This window comes from Buteo buteo, chromosome 11, assembly GCF_964188355.1.
Source record: "Buteo buteo chromosome 11, bButBut1.hap1.1, whole genome shotgun sequence".
In the NCBI taxonomy this organism is placed as follows: Eukaryota; Metazoa; Chordata; class Aves; order Accipitriformes; family Accipitridae; genus Buteo; species Buteo buteo.
The window spans coordinates 40340420-40367765 of NC_134181.1; the positions used below are offsets into that span (position 1 = coordinate 40340420).

A 27346-nucleotide genomic window follows, 5' to 3' on the forward strand; every position below is an offset into this window, starting at 1 on the left:
GAAAGGAAATGGTATGTGCTAAAAACCAAATGATCTGTGCCTGATGACTTGATCAATAAGTTGCAATATAAAACAAACAAACAAAAAACCCTCAAAGAGTACAAGTCTGCTTTCAGTTTGGACTTGGACTGAAGGAAGGAAGAAATGAAGGAAGAAAGTTTATCACAGCATATGCTTTTTAAGAATGACAGACTGTTAAAATTATTTGAATTAAATGTTACACTTTAAGGAAAGCTCCCAGTTTCAATGGGGTTGTGCTGGCCCTTGGGATCATCACTGCTGTGTTTTTTTCCAGGCATTTGATGGCCACTGGGCATGTGATGCCATGGCCAAGGTTGCCTAAAGGGTTCTGAGTGCTCAGTGGCTGAGATGTTCCAGTTGCTATTGGCTGGTGGAAAGAAATTGTCCTCTAGGAAGGAGCAATCTCCTAAGCTGCCCAAGCTGGGAAATGCTGCTCACCATGCTGGGAGCACACAGGTGAGCACAAACCTTAAGTTTTCAATTAACTGCTGTGTGATGGGTAACTGTAACATGACTTGCTGGGAACCATCTTTCCTTGCAAACAATTTCAGGAGAAATAATTGCATCTTATTAACTGTAGCTAATTCATCGCCTCCTAATAGCTCCCTTGTGCTCCCCTGCAGAAAAAGCTATTTAGGAATTTGTGTTTATATTCCAGGCAGTGGTTGCTTAATACCTCCTATTATAGGATCCTATTTTCCTATTGCTTCCCGTGTGGCTAAACTTCAGCTTCAAGCTAAAAATTTTCCATGCCAGATGTCTGCCTCAGGCAGTGATTTTATTTCTGTTCAGAGTTAGGGCTTTTTTTGGGGAGGGCTTCAACAAAAGTGATTTAACCCTTGAGGTGCAAGGTGGGAAGCATATCACGAGCCTCCCAGGTGGCTTGCTGCCTGGCAGCAGTCTGCTCAGTCTGTGGAGGGATGCTTTCATTTCTAGCAACAAGACGCTCTTGTCTGCTTTCACTTGCTGCCACTTTCTGCTCATTAATCACCCGCCACTCACCCATGCACACTTGTCACGTCCCCCTTTCTCTGGGCTCCTGCCACTGCAGGACAGTCAGCCGTAAATATTAGTGCTTTGTCCCAGCAGGGTCATCAACCACCGTGGAGAAGCTGTACCCTTCCACTCCTGGCTGTGGGTTTGAGCACCTTAAATAGCCTTTTGTTGTGAAGCTCCCCATCGCTGCCTGGATATTACTGGGGGATTTATTGCCGCAGCAGCGCGTTGCTATAGCCACAGCAGAACCAGCAACCCACACACACTGGAAATGTCAGAACCACCTCTCTGCACTTGGCAGTGCAGCTGGGATGCTCCTGATTTTTGCCAACAGATGGAGGTGTTACAGAGGACAGCGATGGGAGTTTGGTAGCCGGCTACCCGGGTGAGAGCGGCATGGATGATCCGGTCGCTTAAAAAAAGATGAAGGGATTGTGCATGCTGATTTAGCTCCCCACATCCTCAGAGGTGCAATGCTCTTGTGCTCCTCCTCTTGTGCTCCTTGAGTATTAGGTGTTTCCATAAGGAGATGGACTGGTGGTGTCCTGGCCCATCTGCTTATTGAAGAGATTATCAGATGTGTCCTTTCTATGTACAGCACAGTGGGGCGAATGTTTCTGCCCCTCTCCTTGGGGCAAAGACTGCTCAGGGCACTGTGGCAATCCCGAACACAGGGCTGGGGAAGGGGGGTATGGGGTACAGGGTAGCAGAACTGCACAGGTCTGCAAGGAGGATGGGGAAAATAAAGAGTCAAAACAGTGGGAGAATCCTGAAAGGAGAAATAGAGAATTACAGGACTGGAGATGCAAAAAAGACCCTGTAACAAGAAAGGAGAGTGAGTGACCAGAGAAATAGTTTAGGGAAGAAGCCCAAGCAGGGCTGTAATGGGGATGGGCAGGAAAGCAAGGTTGTGTGTCTGGAAGAGCAAAAGTTCAGTTCCCTGAAGTCCTCTCTGCCTTGCTGTGACTCAGACCCGCACTACGGATGGCAAAAACATGGTTCACAGCATCCTCCTAAATGCCCCCAATCCTGCCATGGGGCAGCTCTGGAAATCGGCATCTGCTGCCCTGCTCCCAAGGTCCTGGCAGCATTTCCCAATGCCAGCAAAGCTAAGACTCACTTCATCACTTTGTAACAGCTACTGAAATTCATGGAGGGTTGGAGAAACCCACCCTGGAGGCATCTTCTGCTAAGGGACTCTGTATCTGCTAACTCAACCTGGCTTTGGCTGCTCATACCACTTACTTGGCAATGGCCTCATCTCGGTCCCTGATGGCCTGCAGGAGCTGTTCACTTGTCTCCTTGTCTTCAGCAGCACCACGCAGCCGATCCCGTTCCTCCTTCAGCGTCGTCATTTCCACACTCAGTAGTGTGACCTGTGGGCAGAGGGAGGGCGTGAAACCCAGGGTTGCTCAGACAAATTCACCACAAGTGGGGGCAAAAAACCCCCACATGGGTCAACCTGGAGGCTGAGCTCCCCTCCTTGTAGAAGAAGCTGTATCTGCTGGGAGGGTGCTGTTAGTGCTGCTGCAACCTCCCCATGAAATGTGCCAGCTTGCCCCAGGATGCTGGCAGTGCTGCTCTGAGCAAGATGGATCACCAGGATGGCCTCAGTAACATGCAGCAACAGCACTGAAAGCTGTGCAGCTGTGCAGGACAGGACCTGCCTGCAACTTTGCTGTCACTATGGCATCAGCACTGAAATATTGGCCCTCTCCAAGCAGTTTGCCTTGTGCGCACATCCTCTGAGCCTGCCTGTTGTATTCTGATCTTTCCAGGGTTAAATTATTGCAAAAATCATTTAGCAGCAAATAGGATTTTTTTGGAGGGGGGCATTATGTCTCTTGAAGCAGTATGAAGCTGAAGACAAAGGATGTGAAAATTCCCTTTCATGCCATGGAAGGTGTTACTGGCACATCTTACAATTTTAATTAGACTTTAAAATATGTATGGAGTCTTAAATAGTCTGAGAAATGATCTATCGTTTTGGTCCTGTGCAGAGTGAGTTAATAGGGTGTGAAATCATGCAAGGATTGCATTAGCACAGCTTTGCAATATTTCATACACATTTAATTTCTTTGTCTAGGGCACACACATGCTCTGTTACGCTACTCCACTGCCTGGAAACCCTTCCAGCATTTGACCCACCTCCTTTCTCTAAATGCAGCTCAGTAGTGCTTGAATCCTCAAAGAAATCGTTAAATAGAGGGCAGACAGTCAAAAAGGGCTCATCACATCAACAGCGTGGGAGGATCTGCCATTAGCATGGCATGGCTGGGTCGCGGGGGGAGGAGGGTGCAAATGCTATGTGCTGGGCTGCCAGGGAACTGGGGAGCTCTGCCCGAGCTGTGCCCTCCTGCAGCCTAAAATGGGATGCACCTCAGAGCAATGATGTGATGGAGAGCAGTGGTGGGAGCTAATGTGAAAGGTGCTGAGCACTTCTGCTGAAATCCCAGGGACAGCGGATCAAGAGGCCAAAAAAACTGCGTTTGGGGATAGGTTTGGGGTTTTAACTGCTTTTGTCTGTGTTTCAGGTAAGAATGGGATTCCACAGAGGGAGGAAACAGACCAGGCAGGAAGGCGTGAAACTGCTTTCCAGTCTAGACAGAGGCAGGGGTGATTCCTGTCTCCACCAGCTCACCTTGCTCTCAGGCAGGAGCATTGTCAGGTCCCAAAAGCTGTTTAGGAGTTCCCCTTTTATTGTATCAATACCAGTGACAGCACAGAGGGATGCAGAAGCAGCAAAGCACTGCTGCCGCGCGTGGACCAGATTTCCTTGTGCCCTGATTTTCTTTAGTACTGAACTGAAGACAATGTTGCCTCTGATCAGCTGCTTTGTTAGCAAGTCTGTTTCCCATCCTCATACACATGCAGCCATTACTGCCAGGGGTATTTAATGATGCTCTCACTCTTTGTCACTCTGCCCCGTGGTGGGAACTCCCATAGCCCTACAGAAGGCTGTCAGACCCCAGGTTGTGCTGACTTTCTGAACAGGGATGTGTTTTCTGTTCTCCAAAGGGGTGCGGTGAAAGGGTGAAACAGCACTGCTGGCAAGACCAGCCAAGGGCATTAATCCCATTCCCTGCTCCAATGCAGTTGGCGCTGCACAAGAAGCTACGCTAAAGGCTGCTTCTGCCTTCTCCCTTCCAGTGTTTAGAGACCTGTCCCATAGAGACAGAGATTGCAGAGCATCTCCTTGAGTGCCTGTCTCCATTTGCTGCTTTTGGGGTAGGACCTCAGACACAGATGATGCTATGTTCAGTGCGGATGCAGTGTGATTCTGTACTTTGGGTGTGGTGTTGGTTTCGGGGTTGGATCATTCGTTGATGTTGAGATTGTCTTAGCCAGTCCCTGTTGGGCCTGGGATGCTGCCTGGTGCCAGGCTGGCCGTGATTAAGACTCTCTAGGTGTGCATTTATGAGGGTTTTGTGGTGCTGCTGTGGAAGGGGAGCAAACCTTGTGCCACGCACAGCAGAGCAGCACTGTTTTGTCCATCCAGGGGTTGCATATACCCTTTACGAGGGCTTAGTGGAAGCAAGATGGGTCAGACTGGGGGTACCTGTGGGTTTCCAGCACCCCATATCAAGCAGCCTTGTACTTTGGGGTCTTCTGCTGAGAAGAATTAAAGTGAGACAGGTTAGCTGAAAAGCAGATTGGGGGAAAGATTTAAAGGAAGTTTGGCTGCTTGAGATGATGTCTGGGATGGGCCACAGACAACTTGTCAAAAACTCTGACCCTAAATGCATGAAGCATCTGCACTGTGTTTAACAGAGTCTCCCTCATCCAACCATAACTGGTTTTGGCCCAAATCCTCCTGGGTTATTGATCATGTTGATCTCTTCTATGGAAGAGGTCTTGGAGGATGAACACTGGTGTTACAAGACCACATGTAAAGTGCAGGAATTGCTAACCTGGCTGTGCAGTCGCTGCAGCTCCTCCAAACTCTGCCTCAGTTTCCCCCGCTCTCCCTCCATTAATTCTCTCAAGGCTCGTGAATCTTCACTTGTTCGCCTGATCTGTTCCTCTAAGGTGTCATCGTCGCTTCTTCGAGAGCTCTGAGAGCGGGAGAGAAATCTCTTGCTCATATTTCACTTTAAAAAAGGCAATTGCATTAATTTGATATTGATTTGGGATAGGAGGTACTAAGCAAGGAAAAAGCAAGTGTGAATGTGACTTTGGTAGAGTTTCAGTTTTGTTCTCATATACCTCCACAGTGGAAACATGCTCAGCCAAGGGTAGTGCTTCTACACATGATAAAAAGAGCATGCAGACATGTTCTCACCTTAGCATAAACCACATTTACAGAGACCTACTGACCACTTGGTAACATATGGCTACAGTCTCCATGTTTGTAGACCTTCTGCAGGACTCTCTATTTTTTATTTAACAAATACAACTGCATTTCTATGCTCAGCCTTCTTACCAGCTGCTACAGGTACTGAAACGAGGAGGGTGAGTACTCCCATGCGGGTCTGCAGTTGCAGTTCTCGGAGGCTGCGGACTTCAAGATCCAGTGGAAACGTGCAGCAAGCTCTGTTACCTGGGCAAGGGGACATGCACAAGCCAAGGTCTCTCTGTGCCACCAACTTACCGTGGAGTCTGCCCCATCCAGCACATTCTGTATCAATCTTTTCAGCTCACTGAGAGCTGCGCGTAGGCTGCCGGCTGGGACGTCTTTGGCTGATGAGGTTTCTGAAGACTCATCCATGGAGGAGTCTGTAGAGACTGCTGAGTCTGCGCTGTCATTTCCTCTGAGATGGGAGCAGAGATATCGCACTTGGCAATATGCTTCCCAGAGTTGCAGCCTCAGCTGGAACAAGAGAGCCTGACATTAGCCTGGGTAATCAAGGCCATGGAGATCCTCCTTCCACGGTGAAGTGAGGCATGTGACTGCCAAACCTCACAAATATTTGTCTAGCCTGCTATGTTGGTTTTGAAATGGATGCAGAGATTTACTTTCATATGGTCGAAAGGGTGTTGGTACCAGAGCTGAGACCACAACTCCAATTTTCTGGCTCTTGGTTCAACTCCAAATCCAGATCAAATGCATTAAAATCCCTCTCCCTCTGGGGCTGGTCACAGAGGTCTATGGGCTTTTCCAGGGGCCAAAGGGCAAATACCTGTTCTCGTTCTTGTTCCAGCTCCTCTGCCTCCATGCTCTGCTCTATCTCAGATAGCAGGGATGTGCTGGTTGTGTTGAAATTTTGGAGACTTCTCTCCTCACTGAGCTCTTCTACCTTCCCTTGCAGCTGCCGGTAGGACAGGCGCACCTCCTGGAGCTCCAGCTGGCTTTGGTGCAGCTTGCAAAGAAAATCAAGGAATTTGTCAAGAAAGCAGGAAAAAAAAAATATTAGTGGAGGTGATATGGACTGGATGAATCTCTTGTTTTGTGAAGGAGCTGAGAGGGAGGAATAGGTGTCACGAAAGAGGGTTTCCAGCCAGGAGGAAAGAACTCTTGGCTGGTATTGCTATTTATTGGAGCTTAATAATCTCCAAATGTCATTAGACACTGTTTAGACTCCAGAATATCCTGAAAGATAAAAATAGCAGGTTAATCAGCACTAAAATGAGGAACATTGTAAAGAAGTTGGGATGCAGGTAAAAGATTTGCTGAAAACAACACAGCAAGAAGTGAATCCAAAAAGAAAAGTATTATAGACATCTTTTTACAAAATCTATACACATATATAAATACAAATATATACCAAAAAAAGGGAAAAAAAGATTCAGGGCTGTTTTGGAGAGCTGAGGTTCAAGTGGTTGACAACCCACAGAAGAAAAATGGAAAAATCTTGCTCTCTACTAAGATGCCTGAAGCCACATAGGTGCCAGCTTGTTCCCCGGGGAGTGATGTTCGGTGACACATGGCTGCGAACACCATAGGGCTTGCTGGGAAACAACCTGAGCAGTGAGAGCTATGGGGCCAGTTACTGCCCTTTGGACCAGTGGGGTGTAAAGAAGCCCCTTCTGAAGTCAATTCTACTATTAAAAAGTTAACTAAAATGAACTGCTTACATGAGCCGTTTTATTCTTCCAGTTGTTTTGTCTCTCAGTTCCTGATTATCTTCCTGGTCAATTTTATCCCAAACCATGTCTTTTACTCCATTTGCCCCCTCTTCCCTGTCCCATCGTTGCCTCCTCACCTGCAGGTCCTTGTCATGGCTTTGTCTCTCCAAGACGAGGACTCGGTCCTGCAGCTCCTCCACGGTTCCCTGGAGCAGGTCGTTCTCCTCCATCATGGCACTAAGGCGATGCTCTAGCTCCCGCTTCCTGTCTGTCAGCATTTTGATCTGTGGAGGAAAAAGAGGTGGCATTGGGCCCTGCACTTCCCAGGGAGCAGAGAGGAGGGAAATCACATTCCCAAGGGAGAAATGAAACAGCAAAAACCAAAAGTATGAACATACATATTCTGTACCTGTATGAGAGAAACTGTATGTCTGTGTGTGGTTTAAAGCTTAGGAAGGTTCTGAAAGGAAACTCTTCCTTCCCAAGGCTGCAGGGGCACCTCCAAAGGGGCTGGGTGTGCATTGGCAGGAGGCCAGGGAGCAGGCAGAAATGTCCAAACAGATTAAGCAGAGAGGAGCCCTGCCCACCCCTTGTACATTAAAATTTGCAAGACTGGGAAAAACTAGTTACTTTTCCTGGCTGGTCCCGGACTAAGCATTGTGGCATTTTCTCCTGTATGGATGCTGGAGACCACAGGGCAAGCCTGCGGGATCCTGCTCCCCGCAGGGCTGTGCCACAGCACTGCCCATACACTTTTCTTAATTGCTGCATGTTCGCCAGGTCCTCACCAGGGATTTTTCTGTCTTTTTACTTGTGGAGACTCCTTTCTGTGCCATGCTTATTTTTAGTCTCCCAGTGATCGGTTGTCTTTAAAATTGGTTCATTTCTTTTAATTTTCAAGGGCAGTGATTTCAGGTGAAGAGGGACAATGTGCCAAGCAAAACCTCTGTGATTCTGTTAGCTGGGAACAGTGCACAGGATGAATCAGCACTAGCCAAGGTCACTCCTTGTTTAACCAAGAAAAAGGAGCCTTTTCCCAGATTAGTACACACAGGACCTCTGGGGACTGGCTATGCCATTTACCAGTCCAGTATAACCTCAAATATTCCCTATGGCCTCCTTGCAATTCATGGACCATAGACAAATTCAACAACTTCCCACTGCTTTCTTGGCCTCTTTGGGACTTCATCTCCTTGCCACTTTCCAGGTTACTAGAAAGATTTGGCTGCATGAAGGAATATTAGCAAAGTGTGTGGACTTGCTATTTCTGCAGGGTAAAGGCTGCTGCAGGTATTAGAAAGCTGCTCTTAGGTGACTAATGGTTTCTGAGAAGTCTCTTCCCACCACCATCATGGTTTGCATGGGTTGGAGAAAAGGGATGCAAGAAAAATTAGAGGTATAATACAGAAATTGTATCAAGAGTTCATATTTGGTATCCAAACCAGTAACGAGCACCCTGTGAATGACTGCGTAACAGAAAAAACATTGCTCTGCTGTGGGCCCTGGGCCATAGGAAGCACACAGGGGGAAAGGGATTTGGAAAGCAAGAGACAGGAAGGAGGCGAAAAGGCAAGGTGAGGCATGCACAGTGACAGGCATGCATAATGGCAGCAATGCACGCGCGGGCAAACCCTTTCTGAGCCTCTATACTTACTTCAAGGACCTGCTGCTCCACACCAAGGGAAGGGGAAGAAAAGGCGAGGGACCAGCAGGGAGCAGGTGGGAGCGGGAGAAAAGAAGAAATTGAGAGATTTTAGGAAAAGCTCTTCCAGACGGCTTATAAATAAAAAAAGCGGTGGGGTAGTAGAGTTGGACATCTTCTACCCCTCTGGTTCCTGCCTACATGGTCTCCAGTGACCCCCATCAGGGAAAGCAAGAGGAAGGAAGGTAATATCATTCCTGCTAATGTACCAGAGCTAAAACAGGCAGGGGCTTCTTGCTTTCCCACGTGCATGGCTCAGAGGCAGGAGAGGATTGCTGCTTTCTTTGCAAGCATGAGGAACAGAAAAAACCCCTTTGCAGACCTTCCCACCATGCCCAAGAGTTTAATATGTACTGGGCAGCAGCCCTGCAAGAGCACAGCCATGGTTTAGCTCCTGGAAGATCCATCTCATCTGTTCATTGTGCAGGCATGCTTGTGGCTGAGGCAGCAGTGGAAGCTGGCCTGTGCCACCCCAGCCAGCCCTGGGCTGCAGCAAAAATCCTCACTGGGGGAGTCCTTTGCCCCACAATTACCGTCCTTCTCTTCATTTGCTCCAAGCAGCAGGTTTTGTTTACCCAGTTTGAGGGGTTCGCTATGCAAGTTAAAATAGCCCTGGCCACCCTTTGAAGGTGTGAGGCCAAGCATGGGTGACTTACCTCGGCCTGGAGGCTCTCAAGCCGCACGATGTGTTGGCTGCTGGAGGAGTTCTTCTCCCGAAAGTCCTCCCGGAGGGTGTGGACCTGCAGGGAGAGCTGTCGCTCCACCTCCGATGCCTGCAAGGAGACACCAGCTGGTGTTACCCCAGGAGGTCATCCCATAGACAGAAAGCAGTTATCTCCTCCTGCCCATGGGAAGATCTGCCCTGACATGACTTCTGCACAAGCCCTAGTTTTGGCAGAAACTCTGAAGCCTGCACAGTTTGGGTGAGGGGAAAGCTCGTCCTGGACAGACATTGAGGAGAACAGCCATTTAGACCATGCTGATTTTTCCCTTGGGGCAGCCAAGGGACGCAGCCCATAACTTTCTTCCATTGCAAAACAGCATGATGACTGCTGTGTCCTACAGGAAATTCAGTTTTCCTCAAAAATAGTAGCCTAGTTGGGGCTGAGGAGGAGACCAGGCCACTCACAAAGGCAATGGGAGCCAATCTCCATAGCCCCCAGGAAACACTACTATTACATTTATACTTTCTAAACCTCTGAACATCTTTGGCACAGCTTTAAAATAACAAGTGCTCTTTGCCTCTGATTTCTGGCTCCTGTCAGGGCCAGACGGAGAAGCATCCGCTCCACATGACTGTCGGTGCAGGATCGCTGGGCTTGGCCCTCTTTCCCATTTTGAAGGAGGGATGCCCCATTTATGCGGGGTGGTTTGAGGACAGAGGAAAGGCTATTCCTACCTGTAGGATCCAGGCTGCAGTCAGCCCACATAAATGACAGCTTAGACATGTTAACTACTCTCCAGACAGCTTTATGGCTGATTTTTACGTGGTGAACACACTTGTTTAGGCTTGTAAGAGAACATAAGGTTTTTATGACAAATCCCTAATGAGACAGCACAAATGGATGGTTTTCTATTTAATTAGCCTCCATCAGGTTCCATTACACTCAGGCACAGACCTCCCTCTCCAGCAGACTAGCTGGAAGTGAATTGATCCCCCTCAAGAGACAGCATTGCCATCCCACTCGGGGCACGGAGCTGTATGTCCAACAGCAAATGCCATCAGCGGCCACAATGCCTTAGACAGGGATGTGAGTCAGGACGGAGGGATGGGCGAAGAGGAGAAAACCCACATTGGGGTCAGCAGCTGTGGGCAGGTTTGGGAGTGCATCCTTATGTCTGGCAAATGTGGGTCAGTGATGCCGTGAAAAGCATCAGGATTTAACCCAGGGTGCTCTGGCTGACAGGGAGCCTAAGGCAGCAGCTACGCCAAAGGGTGCAATGACTTTGCTCTAGCAGCTTGTGACTTGAGGAATAAGCGTACAGACCCAGCCTGAGCTGCCCACAAAGGCAACACTACCCCCTTTTAAAACTGGTCCCTTATTTTGCACAGTCTGCAGCAAAATAATCCAGATCAGAAGCAAGAGGTAAAAGGCTGTTCCAGCTCCATCAAGTGCAGGAGACTGTGGTTGCCCCAACACTGCTTGCTTGCAGGAGCAGAAAAAGACAGAAGCACAGCCACTGAAATCAGCCAGGCTCTGACCACTGGCTTCTGGAATGAGAAATGGTTTCCAACAATGAGAAACAATCTTGTCTACCAATTGGTTTTTAGGTCCCTTCTTATCCTGGATTAGCATAACTGGTCTTTTCCCCTTTTTTAAAGCCTCACATCAGAGGCCTTTGCGTATTGCCCTCACCTCGTTTATTTAATAAAGCTTCCTTGCACAGGCAGAGTACACAAAATGTAATGATAGCACAGCACTATAGGAAGGGGTTGGTTACTTTTCTTCCCTTAAGCAGCTATAGATTTCAAAGCATCCTGAGCAGCTATTAATTGGTGACACTAAAGAAGATAGATGGATTGTGCTTTTTTTGAATGATTCACTTGCTTTTGTAAAGACTGCTGAAACATCTTCATGCTGAAATTCTCCGCAGGAGCTATCAAGGATGAAAAAGCACCAGATGAAAAGCACCAAAAGATTTTGCCTGCAAGAGGCTGACCGCACTCCCAAGGAGCACAGGTGGTACGAGATGAAATGGCACACCAGTATTTGATGGTTAACTGTATAACATAATTTATATGCTAGAATAGTTCTATGTACATACAGTGTAAATGTACAATATAGCAGTAAGAAACAAGGGAGTGTTAATGGCATTGTAAAAATCCCTGGTAAGACAATATATAGCTGCTGTTGGTAGTTCTGGTCCCCATGCTCGGATTGGAGCAGGTGAAGGGATGGGCTGCAAGGGTGATCCAGATCGTGGAAAGTCTGTTATAAGAAAGGACACTAAAAAAGGTTGGCTTGTTTCATCTCATGCAATGAATGCTGAGAGAGGACTCCCTATAAATACATCATGGATAAGCACACAGAAGGGAGAAGAGCTATTTAAGCAGAAGCACAATTTTGGCAGAAAAAATGATGTGAATAAACTGGATAAGAGTATATTAAGGCTGGGAATAGGAAGATTTCTACATTTCCTAGTAGCTGCAGTAGGATTCCTCCTCCTGCACCATTACAGTAGGAGAAATGGTGGCAAAAATTAATTTTGTGATGGAGCTGGATCACTTTATCATGCAGTTTCTTTCAAAGGGCTCCCTACGACAGAAGGGAAATGAATTGACCTCAGAGGTCCTTTCCGGTACTAGACTGCTTGCAGGACTGTAAGGTTTGTATTTACCAGCTTTAAATCATCATCTGGAATTTATCTACTTGCTGCTCAGCTTACATGCTCACACATCTTATTTCTGCAGTTATAGCCCACATGGAGGGAAGAAAGGACCCACTTATTGTCAGCATTTAGGGCCCTAATGCAGAAGGATGTTACAGTGTCACCTCAGTGTACACCATTCACATTCTATCTATCTGATGCAGTAGAGAAAAGTAAAAATAATACTTTCTTTAGCCTCACACAGTGCAGAATACTCTCTCTGACCAGCCATTTAACAGAAGTAAACAGAAGTGACTGTATCGTGTTTCCCTCCACAGGAGAATGAGGAAAGTCTTTGTCTGGTTCTTCTAGACAGGGAAACGGCCAATACCTTTAGTCTCACCTTTGCAGAGATTTGATTTTTCATAGACATGAGACAGTCTTCTGAGCTGAGCTCTGGTCATGGAAACCGTCTTTTCATGCTACATTTGTTTCAGAGGTTATTAATACTGCTGCCGAACTACCCTTTCTAATTGATTATAAAGTCTAGCTTCTAACATCAGTTTGCATTATTTTATGGAAAGCCACCTTGACAGTGTCCAGTATTTGTCAGGCTTTATGGTGTATTTTCATATGGCGTCTGCTTGGGCTCTCCACACTGCTGTACATGTGTGCATGTGTACATGTGTGTTTTAACCCATGAGCTCACTACTGATTACTTCTAACATGCTCTTTTGCTTACTGGCATCAGAAGATGTAACCTTCTATCTACATTTTCCCTTTATTGCTCAAATAAGCTATGGCTTTTGTTGAATTGAAGCGAGTTTCTTCTGCCTCAGCCAGTCTGGCTCTACTCTCATTATGCAAACTGTAGTGCTTTCTCTTCCTCATCAGTGTTTTCCTAAACATTAAAAGCTAAAACCTTTTGTGGTCCCGTCAATCATTTAGGAATGCATTGATTTTGCTAGAGAGAAGTAATATTCTTTCCAGAAAGGCAGACATATATCACCCAACATCATAGCTTTGCTCTGTAGTTAAGAAAGAATTAATTTCCTGGGTATAGGCAAATTAGCCAACACAGCCACCAGGCAGAGTTTGAAACATATCTGCAAAAGTGTAGACATCAATTCACAATTAGATATATTCAATCAACTGTGAGATTTGTTTTCTGGACTTCAGGCAAGGTTTAGATGAGATTTAGGCAGTGGAAGAAAAAAGGAAGAGCAGGAGGACATTTTGGCCTCTGCTCTAATTAAGGGCTTTTTTTCATTGTGAACCTGATTAAGTTTCTCTTGTGATTAATTCTGAAGTGCTAAAATACACAAAACTGTGTAGATATTTGGCAGAAAAAAATGGCTTACCAGTTGCAATAACTCTGTGAGGTTTAACATCTGGAATATACGAGCAATAAATAAATTAAATAAATGTAAATAAATTGGAGCAGTGACGCTCCTATGAAGAGGCGATCTTTGAAATGTTTGAGGTGGACTGTGAGAAATGAATGGCCTCTAGGTTAGCCTTATTCAAAGAAAACCCTCTTTTAGGGGAAGATTTGCTAAATAAAACTAACTGCATACAAAATATCCAGCTATAAGTCATGTCAGAAAGAACAGGAGAAGGGAAAAAAGTTTAATAGACTGTAGCTGGGTGAAGAAACCAATGTTTCTGTATGATTTACTTCTACAAACAAGATGATTCAAATTTAACAACGGATATTGAAGATTTTCTTGCCCAAAATAGCTGAGAAAGAGAAGTCCTAATTAGTACTAAATTTGTAACACTCAGGAGAGCGTGTTACCCTTTTTATTAATTTGCTAATAGTTGAGTTCAAGGGACTCCCTGTTCCCACTGTGGTACCATTAACACTTCAAACCACTAATCGCTGCCTCCTCTGGCTTCAGGTTCCTGTATTCCAGCTCTTCTCTTGGAGGAAAATATATTTGGCTACTGAAATGCAAGCAAAGGAGGAAAACCAAACATCTTGCTTTAGAATAATAATTAAAAAAAATACATTAATCTGGCTGCTGAGGGAAGCCCAGGAGGATTGGGATTGCTGCCCTGCCACCGCAGCCAGCACCCCGGCACCCCAGTGCCCGCTGGAGGTGGCGGGAAGCCTGGTTTTCTGGGCTAACTGACCCATGCCAAGAAAGTGGGGAGGCCATGGCTATTTTCCAGCCCTTGGCACACCAGAACCATAAGCAACCATCTACATTTTGCATACATGGAGGTTGCCCAGTTAGGGAATCTTTGAGAGCTTTTTACCAAAGCTCTTAATTCAGGTCAACTTTAAATTGCTATTTGAAGCATTATTCTATCTAGGAAAGTGCTTGCGTAATAGCGGTGCTCGCTGTTCATCACCTTTTGAGGGCTTCAGTTTGCATTTGCTGATTTATGTGCACAGAGAAGGGATTCCCCGATGGACGGCGCCTGGGATGCGGTGCCCTCAGCCCCGTTACGGCAACGCTGCCGCATGTGTGGAGAAGAGTAAAGGCCAGACGCCCACCCAACCGCTCTCTCACTCCCCCTCCTCAGCAAGACAGGGGAGAAAATAAGATGAAAAAGCTCATGGGTTGAGATAAAGACAGGGTGATCATTTACCATTAGAGGAATTTGAAGTAAAAACAGTGGCTGGGAGACATAATGGGCAAAGCTTGGACTGGCCATTGCCAGGGACTGGATTAACAGCGGGGATCATTTTGTTGTGGTAAAGTGGTGAGGGGACAAGGGGTGGAGAGGTACTGACTGTGTATATTGCCCACCTTTGTGCTGTGGTGATGATGCCACTTCAATTTTGGTGCGAGGAGATTTTGTTGTGGCTGATGTCATCGGTGAAGCTTATGAAGGGTATGCAACGAGTGCATGTTTTAATGACAATTCTCAAATACGCGTTTCACCACGGTGACGGGTGGAATTTATTTATCTACGTGTCCAGGCTCTGGCAGTGGGGCTGCAGGGACCTCTCCAAGGAGAAGGTGGGGCTGCCCTGTGCCGGCCACAGCCGGTTCCAGCCGGTTCCGCAACAGCTCCACTGCAGGGCACAGCTGAGCCTGTCGGCAACGCCAGTGGCACCTCTGGAAAAATGTACTTAAGAAAGGACAAAACACTGTCTGGCAGTGATGACTGAGGTAAAAAGTATGAGAAACAGCCCCGTGAGCACCAAGGTAGGAGGAGGAGGAGGAGGGGGACCTGGCTAAGCTTTTTTCAGAGGATCTCTTCCCACCACTGCCCAGTGCAGCGCAGCACATTGGAGCTGGGGGAGTGTTCTGCATAATGGCTGGGGCCAGCATTGTCCCCACCTCTGCCAAATGATATGGTGGGGCTGAATCCTCCTCTTCTTGCCTCATCCCTCACTCTCTACTGCCCAGGTGTGGGGAAATTTAACTACACAAAGTGTGTAGCAGCTTCGTCCTGGTGTGGGAGCTGTCACTGCCTGGAGAAGTTGTGTGGAAAAATAAGAATTCAGGAAACCTGCAACATTTCCAAAATATTTTGGTTGTAAACATCCAACAGAGACCATTAGCATTGATCCCATGGGATATTTTTAGAAAAAATGGATTTTTAAGGCCATGAAAGTGCTAGGATACTGCTGTGTAATATATACCTATTATATATCCAGTAGCTATAAGCAGACTGGCAGGTGGATTAAATACCAGCAGCCAGAGTGAGTATATCTGCTCAGCTTTTGCTGGTAAGATTTACTTCCTAACACAGGTTTCTTTCTGCTCAGGAACCATCTCTGCAACCTGCCATAGCACCCATCGGCCCACTCCCTAGTGTTCTTCTTGGTTTTGACCCCCAGCTGACTGCTGCTTTGTTTAGGTAAGATCTGTGAGGCGGCCACGGTAGGGACATGCAGCATCCAGCCTGAGGTGTCCTCACTGGGGCCTAGCACTGAAGTCATACATTTATGTGAAATTCCAAGCTCGATACGGCACACTGTCTCCTTGTCTCTCGCACTTTTTCAGTGCAATTCAGGCAAATTACTTCTTATCTGGCATTTTGTGCCTTTGTACCACACACCTTCACACTCAACTACCTGCAATGGTCTTTGCACCCCTGCAGGTCTCCTCCTGGTTATTCCTTCTCTCTTCTAATTCAGAGGATCCAATAAATCCATATCTGCTTAGACAGAAGGGTTTGATTTTGTGGCACGCTGCCTGACCTCCTTTGTTACAGCCATACAGGCTGATGAGCCCTCCTTTCAGTGGGAAACAGGCTGACATTGCAGAGCGCAGGCCAGCTAGGTTGATTGAGGGAGTCCTATACTGACAACAGAGCAGGTGGACAAAAAAGGAAATAAATGAGCATTTTTTTAGCACAAAATGGACCTGTCAAGAAAAAAGGGAATCAAAGATCTAAAGAGTGAGGATCCTTAGTTGCCAAAGCAAGGAGCCTGAATAAAGGAGAAGAGGCACTAGAATTACTCTTTTACAAGCATCAGGCTTGGGACATATTACTGATGGGAAAAGCCTCATGGCTGTAGCATTAAACTGAGTCTGAGAGGATTCTGTGAGACAAAGGACAGCAGTGGCACCTTATGCTAAGATCCACACTACTTCCACAGTTGTGACATTTTGGAAATATGATACTTTATTGCTTGTGTGAAAGTAGAGAATTCTTTGCTGCAGATCCGTTCCCTTTCCCTTCTGTAGGACAAGAAGGAAATGCTTAGTGTGTCCTTTGACCTCACTCCTATTTACCTGAGTTTTAAAATAAAACAAACAAAGAATGTGAGTAGTTTCCTCTCAACACACCCCAGTCATGCAGTGGGCTCTTGTGGATGGCAATGAGTTAATGCTGCATCAGCTCAGATGCCTCACACCTGAGAGGCAGAGGCCAGTGGGGGAGCTGGCTATAAGAGAGAATAGGGAGCAGCTGGCTTTTTTTTCCTGTGTGGGGCTGGGTTTGTACCTGCCCGTTGAGGTGGAGAAGTGTTGTTAGTGTGGAGATGTTTAGCTCCATGGTGGAAACCTCCACAAAACCTGAGCCTGCTCCGCCTGAAGCTTGATTGCCTGTTTTGGGGGTGAAGTACTTGCATTGGCTGACTTTCATTGCTTCCCATGTTTCTCATGGCTGGAGGGCTAGAAGTGCTGCTGGAGATAACTGCTGTTAGTACTCAGACACATTAAGGTACTGCTACTTTTTTCTTTCCAAGCGTCCTTGAAAAATCCTTTTAGTAGGGATAGTGAACTTTTGCCGCATCGCTAAGCAAAGCGTGAAAGAGTAGATGGTCAGGGTTTTTCTGGCAATGTAATTTTTCTTTTTTTTTTTTTCTCCTTCCTATAAGGCTAGCTGATGTATGAGAACCAGTTGGCAAGGCAAACATCTGAATGCTTTGGCAAAGAGCTTAGGGAAATGAATGCAAAATGGTGGTCTTCATCTTGTTTTTCAGTAAGTGCTCAGATAACTGTTTGGCTGAGGCCAAAAACCATTAGCTTAGACTAAATCATCTTACAGGATTAGGAACTGCTGTTCAGAGCAGAAGTAAAGACAGTTGTGTGCCATATGGGGGCAACTCTAGCTGGGTGCAATGTTGCTAGGTTCATTGTTTGAATGAAAGAAATAGCTTCATAAGTGGATGTGGGTTGTGCACACGTTTTAGAAGGTGCTTAAACACAAGCCTCCCTTTTTTGTGGTTTATTCTTGACCTAAGCATTTGGCTCTTGTGGAGAGGAAAGTACAGTGTGTGGAAAAATGAGTCAGCCTGCTTCCTGTGGGAGGGACTGCTGGAGGCCCGCTGCTTTGAATGCTGCAATAAATTAGCACTGGAGACAACTCAGAGGACAAAGTGTGCTTGGAGGACATGCAATGCTAAGTAGCGCATGCAGTGGCTCTTGCTCTCTGTATGCAAATTCTGCTTGCAGAAGAAGTGTGGGAGATGAGACAGCTTTGCTTAGTGGCTCCCAGGGCTGGTGTTTGTTGTAGGGCTCTGAATGGAGAGCCGAATATGGGGCTTGTTGGCAGTTACTTGGCTTCTGGTTGTTGAGAAGGAATAGGGTAAAAAAGTGTAACACTAGCAGGCTCTTAGACTTCTGTGTAGATGCTGCATATGACCTTGAATGAAGCATTTGTTCCTCTGCACTTTAGTTACCTATTTGTAAATGGAAGCAAAAAGGCTTATGGCTTAAATAATCAAGTCTGGTGATGCTAAAGTGGGGCTGAGAGGAACCATCACATTAATTTCAGTGGAGCACAGCTTAGGCCCAGTGTGTCACAAGGGGGTCTAGGACCTTCAGGTTATAAAGTCTGTTGTCCCCTGACACCTGTGTGTGCAACTGCAGTTTCTAAAGTTTTGCCTTGGCTTAGCAGAGCTAACTGGTACAGTTTGAAAGCTGTATGGCCTGTGTTTGGCATCAGTAGGTTCAGTGGTCTGCTCTCCTAGATAACTTCTAATGCATAATTTCCATGAATAAGTTATTTTCCCTGACAAAAGGCATATTTTATCTTGATAGAACATTTTAGCCAAGTTACCTTTGATGTGGGTTTTTAATCCAGATTTTTTGAGCTCAGACTGACTTTTCTATTTGAGCTAAAGGATGAAAAATATTTCTTTCAGAAAATTTCTAGTGAGCCATAAGTGTGGGTCAGATGAGAGCCTGAGGAAATATAAAATGCCTGACCAGTTTGGAAATAGCTGAACTGGAAATATGAAGCCTTAACCTGGTCATTAAAACCTTTTGAAAAAAGAAACGGAAGCTTATGATGGTGGAGGCAAAGAGAAACATAACATACTCTCCTGCTCTGAGAGGCTTTGCTGTCTTCCCCTGGTAGCCAGAAGGCAGAAAAGCCAATCTCCATGCTTAAATTTATTTTTTTATGAATTGTTTTAGTCTAAAACTTTAAACCTGGAGGTGTTCAAACTCAAATGTCTGTGCCTGGAAGCAAAAGGCAATTAAGGTTCTTGCAGTCTCTTACTCTGACTTTAAGCACTCTTATCTCCTTTATTTCAAAGAAAATTAGCTGAGTTCTTTTGGGGATATCTAATATGTGATGGCAGGCTAGCAGCTCTACCTGCTCTTTAAATCTTCATCTATACACCCTGTTAAGCTCAGAGTATCCTCTTTTTAGGATTTAGTAGTAATATACAAACCAAAAGCTTTCCATTGTATGTAGACCTGATGCTCAAACTTGCACTTACAAACATGTCTGAGTGCACGAAAATACTCGTGTCCATTCCCATATGTGGGAAATGAGTAGATGCCCAAAAAAGGTGGGGCAAAATTAAAGGAGTTGGCTTAAAATATATTAATGTGTCTCAGGAAGCCTTCAAACAGGAAGAGAGAAAATATTTTATAAAATGTAGATGTATATTCAAACTTTATGGTTGATTGACCTGGGAGATGTTTTATTAGCTTTTAAACCCCTGCAAAGTCTGACTCCCAATCATTTCCATCAGGCTGTTTCTTAAAAACAGTACTGATGTGTTCGCTCATTTCTTTCACAACTTGATGAATTTATTTCAAAACCCAGATGAGGAAGAGCTATGAAGTTTTGTTTTGTTGTTTTTTTTTAAAATTTGGCTTGACTAGAGCAAGATAGAGGTTCTGTGCAGAAGGCTTATTTCTTATAGCATATGCAGTAAAACTTGTGGCTGCTTTCTGTAGAAAAATAAGGAAACCCAAACCCTATAGTGAATATTGGCCTCAAAATGGTTTCAAACCATTCCATTAAAGCTTTCTCTTCACTCAACGTTTTTATCTCTGATAGGTGCAGTAGGGTCATAAATGAAAGGTGAGTGCCATAAAAATGTGCAAGTCCATCACAAAGTTTGGGGAAAAAAACAAAACCCACATGGCAGCATGTCACAATTGCAATGCTTAAATAAAAAAGTCCAAATCTACTTTCCTGAAGTATTGTTCTGGAGCTGTTAGGTAACATTTCACTTAAAAGTATTTCTTGGTCAGCGAGTATTTGATCCGTCATTCTAAACACAACAGAACTGTGCTGGATACCTGCAGACAAAAAGCTTCTAGAGATACCATTTAACTTAGCAATACTTCTTCCTGTACTTCAGCAGCCTCCAGCTATTCCTGAATTGTTCTCCCTTGTTGGCAGCATGAAAAGATCTATTTAGAGCATAAGGTCTTTGGAGCAGACTTTGAGCACAAGGCAGACCTTGCTCTTAGTGACTGCTGACAAAAGATAATTACAATGTGTTAGTAATAACATCTGAGCACTCTGATCTGCTGAAGTTGAATACAGATCTATATTTTGTACATTACTGTATGTAGTAAGTACGTGAACACTTGCCTCCTCTCAGCCCAGCTTTGCTGTTTCCACTAAGGTTCAGCTTATGACTCAGTGCAGCAGATGCTTGAACACAGAAGAACTTGTTTACCTTTTGTGCAGTGCCACAGACGTAAGTGCTAAGGGGATTAGGTCTTTAAGTCGTAGATCCTCAGGGCAGGGGCTTGGCCTTCAGAGCAGTCTGCACCTCAATAGCAGTATGTAGCAGCAAGTATGTAATAGTAACTTCTAGCATGAGCCAGAACTGCTAAATTAAGCCACAGCAGGTGTATTCCAAGTTCAGGGCAAGTTTTCTGAACAACAGCTGTAACCCAGCTTTTGGGAAGCTGCTGAGCACTTCTGTAAGTGGCCAGATCTTATGCATGTGTCAACCTGGCAGGTGTGGCGCTCCCCTGAAGAGACTGCACGGGTGTTGCTGTGGCCAGTCTCTGGATGATGGGAGGGTCCGGAAACAAGAATGTGGAACTTTCCTTGGAGCCTTGTCCTCCTACAACCTAGCTTTTAAAAAGTTCTTGCATGATTTTATTTAAATAACAGCTTTTGGCAAACTCACTGGCATTTTGGTACTTTAAGTCCTACAAAAAGCTGTGCTTGAAAATAAAAAATAAAGCAAGTAGATGCGGACAGCAAACTCAGCTGAAAAACAAGGTGGGTGCAGCACATACTGTAAGATGGTATATAAAATATACTATGCTCTGCCAAATCATATACATGCAGGGGAATGCATTATCAGGCACTGGAAAAAGCGCCTCTATGAGCTTCAGGCTTTGGTGCATCTGTGAATATCGCTTAAGGTAAAGCATGGATAGCCCTGTATGGGGGAAGCCAACTCAGTCACACCCTTCTTTCATGTATTCAGTTACTTTTCTGATGGAGTAGAGGTGGAGTGCTGTCAGAAGGGGGAAAAACCCACCTGTTGTAGCAACATCCCAACAGCTGTATTCGAGAAGCTGCATGTGAACTGGAGTCTGCTGAAAGCATTGCAGACAAAGGCTCTGTGCTTGGCTGTGGGCAGCAAATTTGGCACACACATGCTATACTTAGACTTGTACCTATAGCCAAGGTTTTGCAAATGTAGGTCAGGCATCATTGAATCACAAGCCCTTTCCGCCTGCAGTCTGAGATGCTGCTTAGAGGGGTAAGAATCATTCAAACTGCGGGGTTTTTTTGGCACTGAGGCTGTTGCTTTCTGACAACTGACCCCATGCAGACACAGCAAGCTTGCAGTGAGCCTCGGCTGGGGCATGCAGCAGAAAGCAGGTGCCAGGCAGACATGGGGACTGGAGGTGATCTGCAGCCTGGGTTTTTGTGCAACCAAGCCATGAGGCTGCCTGCAAACCAACACTGGGGTGCGGAGACCTGTAAGCACTGTGTGAGATCTTAGATTGGGAAATATTGTACTGACAGATGCTGTGAGAATTAGCAGCCTGTCCTATGTGTCTGATGTTGAGAAGATCTTGTTTTTCCTTCCCCCTGGTGGCTGAAGGTTTGATGGCTGAGGCTTTGCCTGGAAAGAAGTAGCATCCTTGATAAAGCTCTTGTGACCAGAGAAAGGGGAACATGCTTCCCTCTTTCACCAAAATTCCCCATTTCACCCTCAGTGATTTGTCTTGGAGGGGCAGAGTGTGTAAAGGCCTATGGGTGCCCTTTGGGAGAGAGTGGGGTGGATGGGGAAAATGCTATTTGTTTTGGCTCTGGTGCTTTTAAATGTCAGTACTGATGAGTGTCATGTATCCTGTGTATGAGCTTTCTGGCCATAACTAGGTAACAGGAGACCAGCTAAAGTACACCAAGTAAAACACAACTAAAGCGATGTGGCAGCGGCTGTTCTTCTGCTTCAAAGTCTCTCTGACAAGTTAACTGAGCTGTTGGAGTGTGCTTCATTTTGAAAGCCCTGTTCCGGTGTGGTCGTACTTTAACTGTGGCAACTTTCATTGCTTTCCAGTTATGTTCTTTTATCACTTTATCTTCAGCAGAGACGGCTGTCTTGCACAAGTGTGTGCGGATTATCCTGCACTTGAGCACAGGCTGATCTACTGCTCCAATTCTTATGCTACTATAGTAGGATTTTAAACTGGGATCTTCCCTAGCATCACTGCTTCTAAATTATTAACTTTCTTTTCCTCTTGCTGCCCAAAAGCAAGAATAATGTGACCTGTGACAGAGGAGATCATGGTATTCAGCTTCCAGCAGTTTTTATTCCCCCTGCTGCTGTAGCTGAATTCTCCTATGTGCAGAAGCCTGTGGTAGCAATCCTAAATCTAATGAGTGTTTGCTGTGTGCAGGTGTGTCTAAAATGGTGTCTCTTAAAAACTTCTGCTAGTACATAGGCATGTGAGTTAGGAAGACTTTTATCCTATCTGTGCTAAAAATCACCTGCCTTAAGCCACTGACCCCTTTTTCCCCTTGTGTCTCGCACGTGATGAGGTGTGCGCTGCAGTTGGCAGATGGCTGGGGAGCAAACAGGTCTACAGAAACATGCAACAAAATCATGTTGCATCATTGCTAACCAGCTTGTGCCAAGACTTAGATTTTCTTTTGCCTGTCACTACCCTGCCTACACTGGCTTCCCCGTCACCCCTTGGCTTGGCTGTTTTGTGACCTACCTCCTGCAACAATCTTGGAGACATTTTTTCCCTTCCTTTCTCTCAGCTGTCTCCAGTTGATTAGTCTAATGGGTATCAGCTATGGCACATTGTTGAATTCATATATAGACACAATGCTGTGCTAGAGATTTGTTTGCTTAATTACAGAAATAGTTTTATTTCTGCTGTAGTGTGCCTGGTTTTCGTTTTGCTGCTGAGGCTGGTGCTTCTTTTAGCCTCCTTTCCTTGGCTCTGCTCAAAGATATTTTTTTTGTCCTGTTGAGTTAGAGCAGATGTCCCCAAGCTGGGACATTATAAAGACTCAAATGGACCGAAGAAGGAAGAAGTAGTTTAAATGTGTCACTTGTGCACCACAGGCTGTTTGTTATCACTTAGATACTTCAACCCTTAACGCTTCTGTATAATGCAGTGCTGCTTGGCTCCCTGCACTGGCATACTCTGCATTTCCTACGTGGGGACAGGTCTCATCTCTGTGATGTTAGCACCATGCGTGGTAAAAGCCTGCTCTGGGTGCCCAGGCAGGCCAAATGGGGTACAAAGAGACAAACAACTTCTTCCTCACCAAGCCCAAACATGGTATGGAGCAGCGAAATGCTCCACTTGCAGAAAGCTTGTGGTGTTGGGGCTGTACCTCCTTGACTTGATGCTTTGATCATGTCCGAGCAGCGGGGCATGAGGGCGTAGCCCATAGCTGCTTGCTCAAAGGCAGAAAGTCTCACTACAACTGGTGTCAGACAGAGTATGCACATGGATTTCAAGTGTTGACCTGAATCCAGGCTAGTTTTCAGAAATTAATAGGTTAAAGCATAGCATAAATTTGTTAAGCTCTTGTGGGGATTTAGAATTTCCCAGTGTGATCCCCCTGGCACCAAGGGACAAAGGAGATAAAGATATTAGAGCCCAAGTTTTCAGCACAAGCCTTCTCTTAAGTACTGATTCAAAATACAGCTTTACTTGTCAAGCTGTGAAATGCCAAGTATATCTACATGTCTCAAACTTATTTGTTTGGAGGACAAGACAAATACTACCAATTAAAAAGCTCCACATTAGTTTTCATCCTTACTCAGGTTTACTGAAAGGTTCTTGGATTTAATACTGTTTATGGCAACATTTTAATGTTACCAGGAAAGAAGAGCTTTTGGCCAGGTCTCTTCATAGAGCAGAAATTTACACAAGGGTTATAAGGCTCATTGGGGCTAATCCCCACTAGCATTATACATCATCTGACAGTTGCCAAGGAGACAAGGATAATCTCAGTGAGACAAGATATGTGAGAAGGGTATTTATGGACATTTGCCTAACGATGCTGGTGGAATGCACCAAAAAGTGATTGAGTGCCTTTGAAGTGCTGCCTCTTCTGTGGTGAATATGGGAGGCTGTTGGTACACAAGCAAAAAAATTCCCTGTGATATTAAAGCAGCAGCAACTTGGCCATCACGTTTCCAATTTTTCCTGCAGTGGCCTCATCCACTGTTGCACAAAGGGGCAGACAAGGCTTTTGCGGTGTTGCGAGATGGCTGCCCATCTGTCTGCACTCTGCGGCATCAGCAGACTGTGTAAGTGTAAACAAGCCGTTTTGGTCTGTGGTGCTGACACAGGCTTAATGAAAACTGTCTGCTTCACATGCTTGAAATACTAGCAGGTGCCTCATGCAAATGTCTTGTATGCTAAGTGATGTGAGGGGAAGGAAGAGTGGAGGGGGTGTATATGTATATATAGGCATAGATGTGTATGTGCTTTGGCAATGGTTTTCCAGCATAACCAGCTGTTTTCTCCTTCCCTGTCCCCAGGGTGAGCCCAGTTGCACCATGGCCAGCTGGCTCTGGGTGTTTCTGTCACATTTCCTGAGCTGTGGGAAGGGTTAACATCATGGGCTACTTGTTATGTGGGTCTGAACAGGCATTTTGGTCAATTAGGCCATTTTCCCTGACCTGGGGTGGCTTATAGCTCTGCTCAGGGAGATTAAAAGAAGCAGGAGAGCTAATATATTCATTTGAACAAGTTCATACTTGGAAAGGCTTCTGCATCATCTGTTTCACAGCAAAATATTTTCTTGGCAGTGTGCTCCCTGGCCATGAGAAGGGGCAGAGATTGATGGAGGAGGCCTGTGCCTGGGACCAGGAGTGCTAAAGCTGTGTGGTCTGGAACTGTCCCACACTGGGCAAGTCGTCCCTTCCTGTGTTGAGGTGAGGCAGTGACCTGTAGTGAAGGGAGAAAGGCTGCCTGTCTCCTTCCCTCTCCCCCAACTTGACCTTCTTAGTCTGTGGTACTGTCTCCTGATGGAAGATTATGAAGGATGAGAAGACAGAAAGAATTTCCCAAGTTTTGAAAGCCTGATGCAAATGACTCCTTTGAAAGGAAGGAGCTGCTGAGAGCCAGCCTGCAGCTGCTGGGCTGTGTCTCATGGTGCCAGAGTTAATCTCGGTAAGCAGCTCTGAGATACTGGGTTGGATAATGCTTGGAATGGAGGAGGCCTCTTGATATTAAGTAAATCAACCTGTTAATCCTCTGTAGGTGGGTTTTGAAGAGTTGTTTTAGATTGTACAAATCGGTGGCTACAATCTCAGTAGAGGTTTCTGTAGTGGCACCTGCCCCCCCTCTAAGGGGTTCAATGTAAAATGGTGCTTGGCCTGTCTATTCCAGCCAGCCAAGAAAATTGCTTGTGAGTAATGTTTCTGCCTGCCTCCAGTTCTGCTCTTAGATGGCACCATTCTCTATTTGCTTGTTTTGGGGTCTGTGTCCAGCATGGGCTCCATGTGAAGGCAGGGTGCTGCCCAGGAGATCTTGAGGTGCCTGTGTTTACTTAGCTTTAAAAGCACCAGTGATATGCAATTGCATCTGGCAGGGAAAAAAAAAAAAATGCCGTTCCCAAGTGTGTATGATCCTTTTCACCTCTCCCTCTGGGCTTATTCCTCCATACCATGAAAACAAGCCAGATAAGCCTGAGCAGGTTGAATAGCGGCTTTTTGGGCTGTCTTGCCTTGACTGAGATGAATATGGGGTAGCTCAGCAGATCTGGGGGTAGCAGTTTCTTGCAGCAGAGGTTGGTAAAGCAGCCCAAGACTGGGAGACCCCTCTTTGCAGCTCTGCAGGGTGAGGGCCTGTGCCCATGGCACCAGTGCTTCAGGCACAGAAAGGCCCCCAGGAAGAGGTAGTATTAATGATATCATCAATTTCATAAGCATTTGCCTTGAGCTCTTAAAGCTTTGAATATTTATTAGTTAGCCTTCACTAAGATGTCTGGTCCCTTGTGCTAAGGTGGAGAGGGAAATAAACAGTAAGAAGCACAACATTTAGGAAGAATTTGTGCACAAAGTGAAGTACAACATCCAGTAAAGCCTAGGGAAATAAATCTCGCTGGAATAGAGGCAAAAACCACAGAAATAATTTGAGTTAGCAAATCCCTTTGCAACTTCATAGCTGATCAATAGATGTTATTTGGACAAATATCACACTGCTAAAGTCTACAAACAATCTCTTTTGAACAAACACGGTCATTTGGGGCTTTCTCATTTGGCTTCATCTAAACAGAAATCTGCTGGAAAGTGTGACTCCCTCACTACCTGAGTCTGTTCAAGAGCTCATGTTCAAGCAAAGTTTGGAAACTGCCTCTGAATAGTCCCCTGTTTACATTTGTTTTCACCCTTCAGTTACTTTATGCCCATATAGAGTGAAAATGCAAGTCTGTTCCGAAGCCTTAGAGATCACTTATTTCTTGTGAGTATTCCTTCAGGCTTCTCTGCCTCTTTCTTTCAATATTCATAAACAGCAAGAAGACTTGACCTGATGTTACTGAAAGTCTTGCCTGCATAAAAGATAGAGAAACCTCAGAAGGCCTCTTTCAGACTTAACTTTGCCTATTTCTTCTCATGCCAAGGCAAAAATTGGCCAGCCCTGCCTAGCTGGTGACTACTTGGCTATTTCCCAAAAAGCTTCCTTTGATGGAGACCTTGTAGAATCTCTGGGCCATTTGTTCTCCTACTCAGGTAACCTTACATCTGGGATGTTTCCCTTCATGTCCAGTCTAATTCTTATCCTGCAACTTATACACATTGTCCTCTATGTAAGGGATATGGAGAATAAAGTTTAAACTCTATTAAGGAGTAATGTCTGGACTACTAGCTTTTTCTTGGGGTGGTACACTTACAGTATGGGACATAGCTCACTAAATTCCTAATACACACTTTAAAAAAAAACCACAAACAACCCAATTCATCCCCATTCTGTATGATTGGGAGAAAAGCTCAAACTCTTGTGTAGTCTGCCTAAGTGGAGAGGAGATTTTTCCTTTACTAGGGTCTTGTTTGTCACCTTACACTGACAATTATTGCCTAGTCTCTCAGTGCCTCAGTTTTCTGGTGTTGCAATAAAATCTATGCAAACCACTTGCTAACCAAGTAAAGAAACAAAGGAGAACTCTTCAAGTAATTCTCCAAAAGGTCCCCTTCTGTTAAAACTT

General features: G+C 45.5%; 1 protein-coding gene across 1 annotated transcript in view; it reads right to left on the reverse strand.

Annotated features, from left to right (window-relative positions):
* Window positions 1-27346, reverse strand: part of BICDL1 (BICD family like cargo adaptor 1) — a 46840-nt gene that overhangs the window by 4865 nt on the left and 14629 nt on the right. Inside the window, exons 3-8 of the mRNA XM_075039645.1 lie at window positions 9382-9498; window positions 7161-7307; window positions 6138-6317; window positions 5609-5827; window positions 4929-5072; window positions 2263-2393 (exon numbers count right to left, since the gene is read on the reverse strand). Coding sequence (XP_074895746.1) covers window positions 2263-2393; window positions 4929-5072; window positions 5609-5827; window positions 6138-6317; window positions 7161-7307; window positions 9382-9498 — 938 coding nt within the window. The remainder of the gene's footprint in view (window positions 1-2262; window positions 2394-4928; window positions 5073-5608; window positions 5828-6137; window positions 6318-7160; window positions 7308-9381; window positions 9499-27346) is intronic.